Raw genomic sequence first — 12,542 nt, 5'->3', positions numbered from 1 at the left:
TCCCGTGCTATTCGCAGAGCCCTGCGAGCCCGAGAAGATTCATGGCTGGTTTTTCACAGTGCTGCTCTTCCTGCTAACGATGCCCTTCCCACTAATATATGCCAGATGGGATTTGCATTAGTCAGGAAGGGGCACCGTAAAATGGAAGACACGGAAGAGTAGAGGAGTCTGCAGGCAATAAAATACCTGGGAGGAGCAGTGCCACCAGAGACACAAGCCTTGGTCCCCCCAGAAAGGCTCTGCCCTCTGTGCTGAGCCACCCTTCTGCCAGCAGAAACTCTTCCACTTGGTGTACCAGGAATTTTATATCCCCTTTCCAGAGGCTGCAGGAGGTATGGGATGATGATACAGGTGGGAAGTCCAAGCCTATCCCCATCCCTGGGGATGTCAGGGGATGTCAGCATCACCCTGAGAGTCCTTCCTCTATATCCCTGCCCAGCCTTCCTGGGCAAAAGCTGAGGGTGGAATATAACATAATTTTCCTCCTTTGAAATATGTATCCCAAGCCAGCAGAGGGGGGAAAAAATGACAGGAACAGGCAGAGGGTTGTAAGCACAGCCAGTTTGGATGCTGAAGGTGCAGGTTGTGACACAAGACTGCCCCAGCACTGCAGGGAATAGTCCAACACCTGCGAGAGGACAGAAATTCCCTTTCTGTGGCCAGATGGCAACAGCAACAAAAATAACGTGCCCTCCCACAAGAAAAGAAAAAAAAAAGAGCAAGAAGAAACAGGAGCAACCTTTAAAAAGGTGCATTGTTTCTTTCCGCTTTTTAAATGGCATCATATCAAAACAGCCCATAAAAAATGAATCTGAGTGTGTTTTGTAAATTATAGATTAGCCAGGAGCAATGCTTCACTACAAAGCTCGGTGCCAAGTTGCAATTCCAGCAGCGTTTCTGCCGAGCCCGCTGGGCAGGAGGTCACAGCAGTCGTAGCAGTGTGTTCTCTCTGTATTATTATTATTCTGATGCAGAAATAATACTGGTGTCCACACAAGGCCAGTGAGTAGGGAAAGAGAAGGTGGGTGGTGGCAGATGGAAAGGAGCAAGGATGGGGCTAAAATTGTTCTTTATTCCCTTTATCTTGCCCTGACTAACTGAAGGTACATGTCATGCACAGCTGGGTGGAAAAGAAATCTCTCCTCTGCCTTCTCCCTTTGAGTCCATCTCTGTATAATCTGAGATATTCTTGCAAAATCAAGGCCTTATGACTGAGTGGGAGGGAAACTACTGCTCTAAATACATAGTTTCGGGCTCTGAAGCTGAACAAATGTCTGTATCTCTGGGTTGTGAGCAATCCTGGAGACGGAGTACACGATGTGGTACCCGAGTGGAGCATCACTAACGTGATCTGCTGCGTTTGGGGTTTTATTTCACTCTTCTCTGCAGGTATCAGACTGAAGAGGTTAATATTAAAGGTACCTCATGCCTTTAAAAAGAAGGTCTGAAAAATAGCTAGATTTGGGGTTTCTGCTAATTTCTAGGGAGCTTTGATTTCTCCTCCTTTGTTTGGCAATTCTTTTTGAACACCGGTAGCAAAATTGGCCAATTACCATAATTGGGTCACCCCTAAAGAATGTGATAGACACCCAGGGCAACCTACCAGAGAGAATCTGACTTATGGCTCATTATTAGCAAGAGCTTGACAGGTTATTTCAGTAGCAGGCAGCAAAGGCAGCAGAGCAAAGGCACTGGGGAGAAGCTGGGGGTCGTGCAGCCGGCGGGGCCAGAGTTGGCTCAGTCACTGCCGGTCCCACAATGTCACCACGGGCACTGCTGTGGGGCTCAGGATGGGGGCACAGGGTGCTCCGTGTAGGGCTGCAGCTGAGCTGCAAATTCAGCACAACCCCTTCTATCCAGAGGCTGGCTGTTGCACATTCAGCATCAGTCAGTGGTAACTTGTAGGTGACACCAGGATCCCAAACACCAGAGAGCTCCACTTCGTCCAGAGCTGTGCTTTGCCTCAGTTTTTGGAATTTTTTTAGTATTATAAGGTTGGCTGCTGGGTTTTGTGTTGAGGAGACTGAGTACTAGATCCTGGTCCTTGCCCCTCTTTGGTCTCAGTGTTCTTGAATCAAAAAGGTCATAGAAACACAGAATATTCAGAGTTGGAAGGGATCACTGAATCCCACTTCTAGCCTTGCACAGGACAGTCCCAAGGATCCCACCACGTGCCTGGGAATCAAGTGTTTGTCTTTACCCATGTGGGGATGAGTGAATACACTCACTTTGTAACCACAGCTCATAGGAGGAATGAAGGGAAAATTGATTTCTTCCTGAACTCCTACAAGACTCCCTCAAAAATCCTAACTCCCAAGCCATAGCATTTTGCCCCACCAGCATCAATCCTGGATGAATTTCCTTCTTGGGATTCCTTCCAAGGAAGGATCCTGCTTCCTCTTCCTGCATCACCACTATTAGCACTCAGCAAATGCATCTTTATCCAAACCATGCACAGCCAGACAGCTCCGCCAAGGAACATCTCCCTCTCCCCGAGCTGCTGAAGGACTGTGGAATCAGGATGGAACAGATGTTTTAAGGACTCCATAAATCCGTGAAGATAAAAAAACCACCCACCCAGCACTTTCTAACAACCCCCCGTGCTGACGGGCTGGCACATCGGAAATAAATACAGCCACCCACAGAAAGTCAGATAAATCTCTGCATTACATTCCATATATATATATTTATCTATATATATTTATATATTTATATTTATATATATGAGTCTGTGCATACATAGATTTTTATATATATATGTGTGTGTGCACATATAAGAATACTCATGTTTTTAAAGACTAAAGTTGCTAAATTTAGACGATTATGACTAAAAAAAACCTTCTTTCCTCTCTCCATCTCTTCTCCCATTAATCTCAGCAGCTCCCCCATTGCTTGTGTACCCCTCCGTCCCCTCCCTGCCACAGCTTTTGTGATTCCCCAACTCCCCCCCACCACTATCATCTCCCCCACTAACTCCTCACCAAACTCCAATGAGTTTTTCTAATTAGAGTAATTAATTTTCTGCCCAAGTTAATAAGACTGTCTGCAGTTCAGAAATAATTGGGCTTCCCAAACACCAATATTGCCTCCCTTTCCCCCTCTCTCTCTGCAGTGAGTGACGAGAGGGCTCCTTAATAACTCAAACTCTCTATTTTCACCCGATGGTTTTGCGTTTCCAGTGTTATTTAGTTTTTCCATTAACACTCCAGCGCCAGCCTTCCCCTGCCTGGGGCACACAGGAGGGAAGTGGCTGCTGAGGGATGCTCTGGCATGCAGGGCATCCCTTCCAAGTGGCACTAAATCTCTTTGGGAATCCACAGGCACCACTCCTCCCACGGTACCAACCACCAGGTTAATTTGCCCTCACCAAGCTTTGCTTTCCCCCTGCGGAATATTCTGGAGCTGGAATTGATTTGGGTGCCTGTTGCTGTAAAAGGACATTTTGCCATGAGGAAACTCTCCGTTATATCCCCCGGGTAAGGTTTTTCTAGAGATAAGACCCTACAACACATTCCATGAGAGCCTGAGGAGCCCTTCATCTCACTGGGACAGATTTGCGGGTGTTCTTTGGGGACAAAATGGTGATGCCCCAGAACACAAACCCTGCAGCCCTCAGGTTCTCCAAAGCCTAAGCTGACCAGAATTTCCATGTAGGCACCACACTTCACGATGCTAAACCTGGATAATGTGTTTTCCTGGTGGGAAGGGATTCAACAGCATCACAGGTGCTGGAACTCCCAGATGGGGCTGGACCACATGGGATCAGCATCTCTCATCCTTGAGCCTGAGCATCCCACAGGCTGAAGTTCAGAGGTCAGACAGGACAAGCCTCCAGATTTAGCAGCGAAAATTAAATACTAAAGCAGGTTCAGGAAAAAAAAAAGTGCAGAATTGTGACAGCACAGGAAAAAATATCTCCATTTTAAAAGCATTAATGGAGCAGGCAATCCAACAACCTTCACCCGAAAGCACCCAAACACTTCGACTTTATAAAGGAAAATGGTTCAGTGACAATGAAGTTCAACATTTCAGTGAAAAAGGCCTGTCAGGTTTGGAGCAGAGTGAATCAGGCCATCAGAAGAGGCATATTCACATCAGCCCTGACTCATCGCCAAGGCAGAGAAGAGCAGAAGCTTTGTGTGGTTTTTATCATACAGACCTGGACTGAGAGAGCCCGGCTCACCGGGATGGGAGGGCTGGAACGAGGATTTCATGTCCTGGCACCCTCTGAGCCTCTCCTCCAGGTGAAATTTTGGCTGGTGCCACCCAGAAGGTCAGAGTAGATTAGAGCAACGAGCTGTCCTGGCTTTAATTCCCAGAAATGGGTATCCTGCCTCTCACTCCCTCCGCTAATCAAATAAAAGAAAGAAGATAAAATGCCAACCACAAACGAGAGATTTGCAGCTGGGGGATCTAATTCCAGGAGTCTGCAGGCCATAAAAAGAAGGGATCCATTAGCATCCACTTACCTGCCATGATGAAGTGACCGCGATAAAGTGCACAGGATTAAATAAATTTAAGTGAATCCCCTGACGGCATTTTTATGGGATTGAAAGAGGTTTTATCCACTCGCAACCTCTATCCTCGGAGGGAACTGATTCAATAAAAACCAAACCCACTTCATCTAGCAGGAAGGCAAAAAAAAAAGACACAAAAACTCTGCAACGTTTACAGAGTCACTAAAGCAGTCAGGGAAAAAAATTAAATATAGGGTAAATCCCTGAGTGGAAGAAATGCGCAGAACTCTGCTGCTACAGCTCAGCTCCATCATTTTTACTTCAAACTTTTAATGCTTTCACTCCCTGGGGCAGGACCAGTCAGCCCCTGCCGCCAGGCACCTTGCAGCTCCCACAGCATTTAGAGGGGGGGAAAAAAGGGATTTCCCACCCTTTGCTCTATCTCCAGAGATTCCCTCCTCTATCCCTGCAGCTCAACACCTTAATTGCCCCTGGTACTCAACTCCAGACCAGCCTGGATATCTAAATTCCCTGCAACCTCCTCTCCCACAGCCAGGCCAGAAATAGGTCTGGCTCCCATCTGCCTATGAGGACGGGAATTAGTCCCTTCCCTGCTCCACTATTTTGTGCTGAGCTTTGCAAAGGGACACTGCTGCTGCTGCGGCTGCCTGCAGATAACATCCTGCTGCTCCCCCAGGATGGAAATGCCATTTGCCATCCAAGAGCCTCCATCTGCTGCCACAGCCTGTGCACATCCCAAACACTGACATCCCAAACACTGACATCCCAAACACTGAGCACATCCCAAACACCGGGCACATCCCAAACACTGACATCCCAAACACTGATATCCCAAACATTGACATCACAAATACTGACACCCCAAACACTGAGCACATCCCAAACACTGACATCCCAAACACTGACACCCCAAACACTGAGCACATCCCAAACAAACACTGACACCCCAAACACTGACATCCCAAACACTGACACCCCAAACACTGAGCACATCCCAAACACTGACACCCCAAACACTGACATCCCAAATACTGACACCCCAAACGCTGATATCCCAAACACTGACAACCCAAACACTGACATCACAAATACTGATATCCCAAACACTGATATCCCAAACACTGACAACCCAAACACTGAGCACATCCCAAACACTGACATCCCAAACATTGACACCCCAAACACTGACATCCCAAACACTGACACCCCAAACACTGACATCCCAAACACTGAGCATCCCAAACACTGAGCACACCCCAAACACTGACACCCCAAACACTGAGCACATCCCAAACAAACACTGACACCCCAAACACTGACACCCCAAACACTGACACCCCAAACACTGAGCACATCCCAAACACTGACACCCCAAACACTGACATCCCAAACACCGAGCACATCCCAAACACTGAGCACACCCCAAACACTGACATCCCAAACAGTGACATCCCAAACACTGAGCACATCCCAAACACTGACACCCCAAACACTGACATCCCAAACACTGAGCACATCCCAAACACTGAGCACACCCCAAACACTGACATCCCAAACACTGACATCCCAAACACTTACACCCCAAACACTGACATCCCAAACACTGAGCACATCCCAAACACTGAGCACACCCCAAACACTGACATCCCAAACAGTGACATCGCAAACACTGAGCATCCTGAACATCCAACATCCCAGACACTGAGCATTCCAATCCAGAGGCAAAATAGCACTGCCTGCAACCTCGAGCCTTTTCTCCCATGTGTTGCTGTGGCCTCAGTTTCCCCAGGTGGAAGCAAAGCGTGGCACAGAGGGCACCGTCCCCGCCACCTCAGCTCTGACAGGGAATTTGCTTCCAGCAGCATGGCCTGGGACTCGGATTGAGGCTTCCAACCCCTGAAAAACCCCACAGACTTCAACCAGACCAACCCATTCCTGAAGAACAGCGACACTACTCCAAGTCGTGGTATTTTGCTGGGAGATGCAGGTGAGCAGAAGGAACAGATCCCAGGACAGGTGTTGGACAATTTTGCTGTTCCAACAGGGAAATTTGGGATCCTTTCCACTCCAAAGACAGAGCAGTGCGGTGCCCTGCCAGACCCACACATCCTTCAAGCATCCCTGGATCCCTCTGCATCCTGCCCCTCCAGCCCTGTTGAGGAGCATTTGGGGTTGCAATCAACCCCACTGCACCCCATTTATCTGCCCCTGGATCTCCCTCTGGATGGATTTCCCTCCCAGCAGAGCTTCCAGAGGGGTTTGGCTCCTCCTACCCACATCCATCACGAACCCATCCAGCACTCCCAGATTTATCTGCCCCAAATATATAATTTAACTCCGTCTTTGAGAGCCTCTCCGATCTCTCCTGAATTATCCAGGGAGTTCAGAGCGACGGGGCTGGGGAAGGAAAACCTCCCGTCTTTTGGAGCTCCAGCAACAGACTCCAAAAGCCCACGATGAAAAATAATCCATAAATCTGGACCCAAATAACAAATGATATAAATTCCTATCAGAGGAAGGAAAATAAGGATTAGAAGCTCCTCGGAACAAAGCCATTTTCCTCTGATGTACATGAGAGTGGGGGAAAAACCATTTTAATTACTGATCAAAAATAAATTACTTGCATTTGCCAGGGCTCTCTTTTTATTATTATTATTTTCGAAATTACTTTTGTAGAATTACTTAAACTTATTAATATATTTATAAAGAAAGAAAACACCCATAAATGCTTAGAATACCGAGCCAACGAATTAATTAACATCAAATTACTCATGGTTACTCCAGCTTGATACTAAACATTGCTCCCTATTATGTGGAGGATGGACAAAAAAAATCTCTTGCAGCTGTTAATTATTTCAATTATTAATTTTACTTAATAATTCATATCCCTTTTCCCGACCCCCTGGAGTATGTTACAGTATCTACATTTCTTCCTCTCAGTCTCCATTTCTCCCTAACTCCACTTTCAGCAAGACAATCCATCACTCCACAAGGTTACTGGCTTAAGGAGAGAGGGGGTTTTTATTATTATTATTATTATTTTATTTTATTTTTTATAATTGACAGTCATTTCCTCTGAGAAATATCCCCAGTAAATACCTGCTCTGGAGAAATGATAATAAATCCTTAAAGGTGAACTTAGCTGCTTTTCCCCTCGTGGGCTGCCTTTAAAGAATAAAAAAGTAATACATCTTAAAAAAACCTAAACCCACCCTCTGAGAGCCCAAATCCTTCCTAGTACATACATGGAGAGTGAATTACAGATAAATCCACTTGAAAGTCAAGCAGGGAGGATTTTTTTAAGCACCTTTTAGGTCTGGATTAAGGTTCTCAGCATATCCCAAGGCTGTGCTCACTCCATGGACCCTTCCCAAGTGTGTTCCCAAGCCCAAGTGACAGCAGAGAAAGGGAAACTGAGGCACAAGGAAATGAAATTTATTTATGAACTTGTATTGCTCAGGGAAGCTGTGGCTGGCCCGGGATCCCTGGCAGTGTCCAAGGCCAGGCTGGGGCTTGGAGCAGCCTGGGATAGTGGAAGGTGTCCCTGCCATGGCAGGGAGTGGGATGGGGTGAGCTTTAAAGTCCCTTCCAACCCAAACCAGTCTGGGATCCTGGGATTGCCGCATCTTCCCATCACACAGAAGGACCTGGAGCTGCTGGGGCAAGTCCAGGGGAGACCACAAGCCTCCAGCTTCTGGAGCACCTTTCCTACAAAGACAGGCTGGGACAAAGTGCTCAGCTGGAGAAGAGAAGGCTCCAGGAATACTTAGAGCCATTTCCAGTGCCTAAAGGGGCTCCAAAAGATCAGGAGAGGGACTTTGGACAAGGCATGGAGGGACAGGACACAGGGAATGGCTTCCCACTGCCAGAGGGCAGGGATGGATGGGATACTGGGAAGGAATTGTTCCCTGGGAATGTGGGCAGGCCCTGGCACAGCAGCTGTGGCCTCCCCTGGATCCCTGGCAATGCCCAAGGCCAGGCTGGACACTGGGGCTTGGAGCAGCCTGGGAGAGCAGAAGATGTCCCTGCTCCAGGATGGAGCTTTAAGATCCCTTCCAACTCAAACTGTTCTGGAATTCTGTGATTCCCACACCTCCCTCTGCCACGTGCTGTCCTGAAGGGATCCCTTTTCCACAGGCTTTCCTCATTAGGTGAGCACAGCCCTTAAAATACAAAATGATTAAAAAAAAAAAAAAAAAGATGCAGTTGCAGCCTTTTCCTATTTTCCCCTCTTTTCTCCCTGTTTTTAAGTCCTCAGTAGCTGCCTTTTTTTGGAGCTTTTGTGCTTAACCACCCTGAACAGAGACTGACTTCAAAGGGAAAAGAAAAGTTGGGATTTCATCAGGACTCTCTATCAGCCAGAGCATCAGGAAAATTGCTTTTTCTTTGGAAGCAGGTGAAAAAATCTTGCATGGAGAAAGGTGTGAAGCTGCTGAAAAAATCCCTGCCACCCTCAAAGGGAAAAGCTTGGAAAAAATGGGGATGGAGGGGGGAATTAAAATTTAAAAAAAAAAAAAAAATCTTCAGATTCCTGTACATCTATTTTTCCATTAAAGAGTTTAAGCCTACAAAACCTCGTTGCATTTGGGGCTGCTGGGGCTCAGAGATGTCACAGAATTTGGGATTGATCTGCAGCTGGCGCCACCAAACCAGTTCCAGCTCATGGATGCACATGGCCCTGCACGCTCCCGTGTGCCTGAGTTTATCTGGAAATTAATTTCCAGATCAAAAGGAACCCTTTTAATGACAGAATACAAATGGGGGTTGGTGGAGGATGGAGAAAAGGATGAAAATACTTAGCAGGATATTTCTTGCTGTCAAGGGGATCCATAATTCTGATATGGTTTTGGGGAGGAGAAAGGAGGAATTTGGTGTTAACTCTGGGGCAGAGAGTCCCAAATTTTATTTCAGAAAGGAAATGTTTAAGGAGAAACAAGAGCTCCACACTCCAGCACACACACAATAAAAGCCTCATCTATTAATCTTCTCCCTTGATCTAGTGGAGAGAACTAAAATGACACGTGGTGCTCTTTGCTGATCTCTGGAGGGCAAATCAAATCCCAAATGAGGGGAGCAGCAGCTCCAAAAGGGACATGCTGAAAAATAAACAGGAGGATTGTTTGTATGGGGTTGGCTCTGGGAAGGAGAGAGGGGAGAGGTCGCTTTCAAAACATGTTTTTTTCCTAATTCATCTCTTAAATACGGTGAGTAACAAAATCTGATTTTGGTGGGTGGCCTGAATTATTATCTGGGTGGCCTGGATGGCCTTTACATATTTTCCAATGGGATAACAACAGTTTAGAGCCTCAATCTGACAGCTGAGTGCCTGATCCTGTTATTGAGCCCCGAAAGTTCCTGGCCTTTCTGTGGCATTGCTTTTCTGGGGATGCCCAAGCACTTGGGAAGAGCAACCCAAGCTTCTCTCCCACCCCTGTCAGGCAGCAGGTAAAAAATCAGTCCCATTTGAAACAGCTGGGGAAACTGGGGCAACAAAAATGGGAAACAATTTGTCCATGCTGGCTCAATAATGTGCTTATAAAAGGAATCCAAGACCACTTTTCACATCTATCCACTAAAGCTCCCTCCCTCCCCGAGCAGCTCTGAATAACTATGTCACTTTTCCTGCAATTTGCAGAGGCCACACGCTGTTCCTCTCTTCCCCTCGCTCCCACTGATTGGCATTTCCATCTCCACGACGTGGTGTTTTTCCATTCTCCGAGGGAAACGTGGCTCATAAGGGGCTCCTGGCTTGTTCTTCAGCTGTGAAGGGGTTGGAAAGCGGAGGGCAAAGCCCAGCAGGCACAGAGGGAGCAGGCACAACCCCTGCTTGGACCCAAACCTAAAGGAAATCTGCATTTTCTTCCCTTTTCCCCCCTCTTTTCCCACACATCTTGCAGCACTGCAGTGGGTGATCCCATTCCTGCAACCATCACCTGACCACACCCCTGACTTCCCACCACCTTGTTGATGCAAGGAAACAAATCCCGATGTTTTCTCCCTGGTTTAAAACCCAAGGCTTTGCCTTTTCCTGCCAGGCCCAACCTCACTGGATACAACCCTAAAATAAGAATTACCCCAGCATTTTCTGGCCCTCCAGCACACCAGCCCCAAACCTGCTCCCTAACCTCAGACACCGTGCACTGCACCAAGATCATCATCCAAACGGAGCTTTTCCAGCACACACAACAGCAAACTGAGCCCACACACCTCCTCCAGAGCCACCTTCCTTTAAGGAAAGGGCTGGGTTTTGTTAGCTGGGTCTTTTTCTTTTATTCCCCCTCTTTCTCCTCTTAGGCCTGAATGGTTTAATGAGCGTCCTTTTGACCTAGGAAACTTAGTTTTAATTTCCATCCCTTTATCCAGAGAACAATGTGTCCTGGGGGCATCTTTGAGCACAATGTACACTTTCATCATCAAAACAAATGCTAGAAATACCCATCTGCCACGGTATCAGAGCGTGTTGGCTCACTGAGCCGGACACCGCTTAGGGGACAAGGGAGGCTTTTACTCTTCTCAAAGTCATGAGTGCTCCCTCTAAGCTCTTTAGCATTTCAGATTCCTGTGGAGACGGGTATTAGAAGCTCCATTTCTTTTTTCCCTAGTCAGGAATGATGGGGGATGGAGCGTTCTTTGGAGATCTCTGCTCCTACAGGGGAGGAAATAAGGGAGGATCCTCTGTCACTCATCCCGGCAGGTGCCTTGGAGGGGCTCAGGAGTGGGTTGTTCCCAGGAGATGCTGCTCAGAGGGAGGGATGGAGCAGCAAGCTGGGTCCAAAGTCAAGGACTCAGCTCTGAGCTGAAGGTTACACAGGGTAGGCAAGTATCCAACAGGGCTCAGCTTTCTGTCCCCAGAAAGGAGTGACAACTCGCTCTGATTTTTTTTATCACAGAAACTCAGAATAGTTTGGTTTGGAAGGGACCTTAAGGATCATCTTGTTCCACCTGCTGCCATGGGCAGGGACATCTTCCACTAGACCAGGATGCTCCCAGCCACATCCGACCTGGCCTTGGACACTGCCAGGGATGGGGCAGCCACAGATTTTCTGGACCCCCTGTGCCAGGGCCTCCCCACCCTCTCAGTGATTTCACTCCTGGGTCAGGATCTCTTCACTCAACACCCTCCATTATCCAGACCTTCTCCAGACCTTCCCAATTTCCCCCCCCCACCCCCACCCCCGCAGCCATATTCAAGACCATTGCATGCCTTGACACTCAGCTTTTTAGGATTTGGCCCTTTCCCCAAACCCACCCTCAAAAGAGGTTTGCCAGCTACAGCCTCCTCTCTGTTCCAGACTGGAATAATTTGGAATAAGTTATAATAATAGTAAACATAGTACAAACAACAACAAATCAAACCTGCTTTGTTACTCCCCAGGCACACACATTTGTCTTCCAAGCGACAAAGTAATCACATTTTTGGTTCTAATTTATGACGTGCATTTCAGTCAGTGCCTTGGGGCGTTATCACAAGTCACAGCCCCAGTACGCAACCGGAGGAATCCAGGCTCTTAAATCCTCACCTCCTTTAGCTTCTCCACCTGCCAACAATTCCAAAGACATCCTTTCCTCTGTTTGAGCTGATTGCAGCAGAGCCCAGGGATGGTATCCCACCTCCACAGGGAAGAACTGAGCCCGTGTGAGCACCAGCACCATGGAAAAGGGCATCACAAAACCTACTGAAAGCCAGGCTGTGTTTAATTTCCTAAGGAATTTGCATGGAAAAGCCTATTTTTACCTATTAGCTTTTATGTTCTCCCTTCAAACAGCTTCAAAACATAATGTCCATCATTACTGTTTATGGGACACTGACACACACAGACAGAAAACATTGGAATGGGGAAAAATACAGAGAATAATTCTCTATGCCATGAGTTCTTCCCACCAGCCACCAGTCACCCAGACAGCAGCTGGAACACGTAGATGAGGGCCAGCTGCAGGGAGGGATGAGCAGCTGGATCTCGGGGGAAATTGGGGCGTGGCTCAGTATCTTTGCAGCTGAATTTGGAAGGATAGAAGGGGAAGGTACAAGGCTCCTGGAGCAGTACTATTGTACCTGCCCAGCCC

General features: G+C 47.5%; 1 protein-coding gene across 2 annotated transcripts in view; it reads right to left on the bottom strand.

Moving 5' to 3' along the window:
* LOC137462053 (protein CEPU-1) overlaps window positions 1–12,542 on the bottom strand; it is a 357,852-nt gene that overhangs the window by 197,040 nt on the left and 148,270 nt on the right. The window contains exon 1 of one of the 2 annotated variants that reach the window (XM_068172044.1): window positions 6,408–6,426. The exons of the other annotated variant lie outside the window; for it this stretch is intronic. Coding sequence (XP_068028145.1) covers window positions 6,408–6,411 — 4 coding nt within the window. The 5' untranslated portion in view covers window positions 6,412–6,426. Of the gene's footprint in view, window positions 1–6,407; window positions 6,427–12,542 lie in introns of those variants that run through there. 2 annotated transcript variants of the gene reach the window in all.

Source organism: Anomalospiza imberbis, chromosome 24 (assembly GCF_031753505.1).
Source record: "Anomalospiza imberbis isolate Cuckoo-Finch-1a 21T00152 chromosome 24, ASM3175350v1, whole genome shotgun sequence".
Classification (NCBI taxonomy): domain Eukaryota; kingdom Metazoa; phylum Chordata; class Aves; order Passeriformes; family Viduidae; genus Anomalospiza; species Anomalospiza imberbis.
The sequence above is the reverse complement of the archived record's forward strand: the minus strand, read 5'-3'. Positions and strand labels throughout refer to the sequence as shown.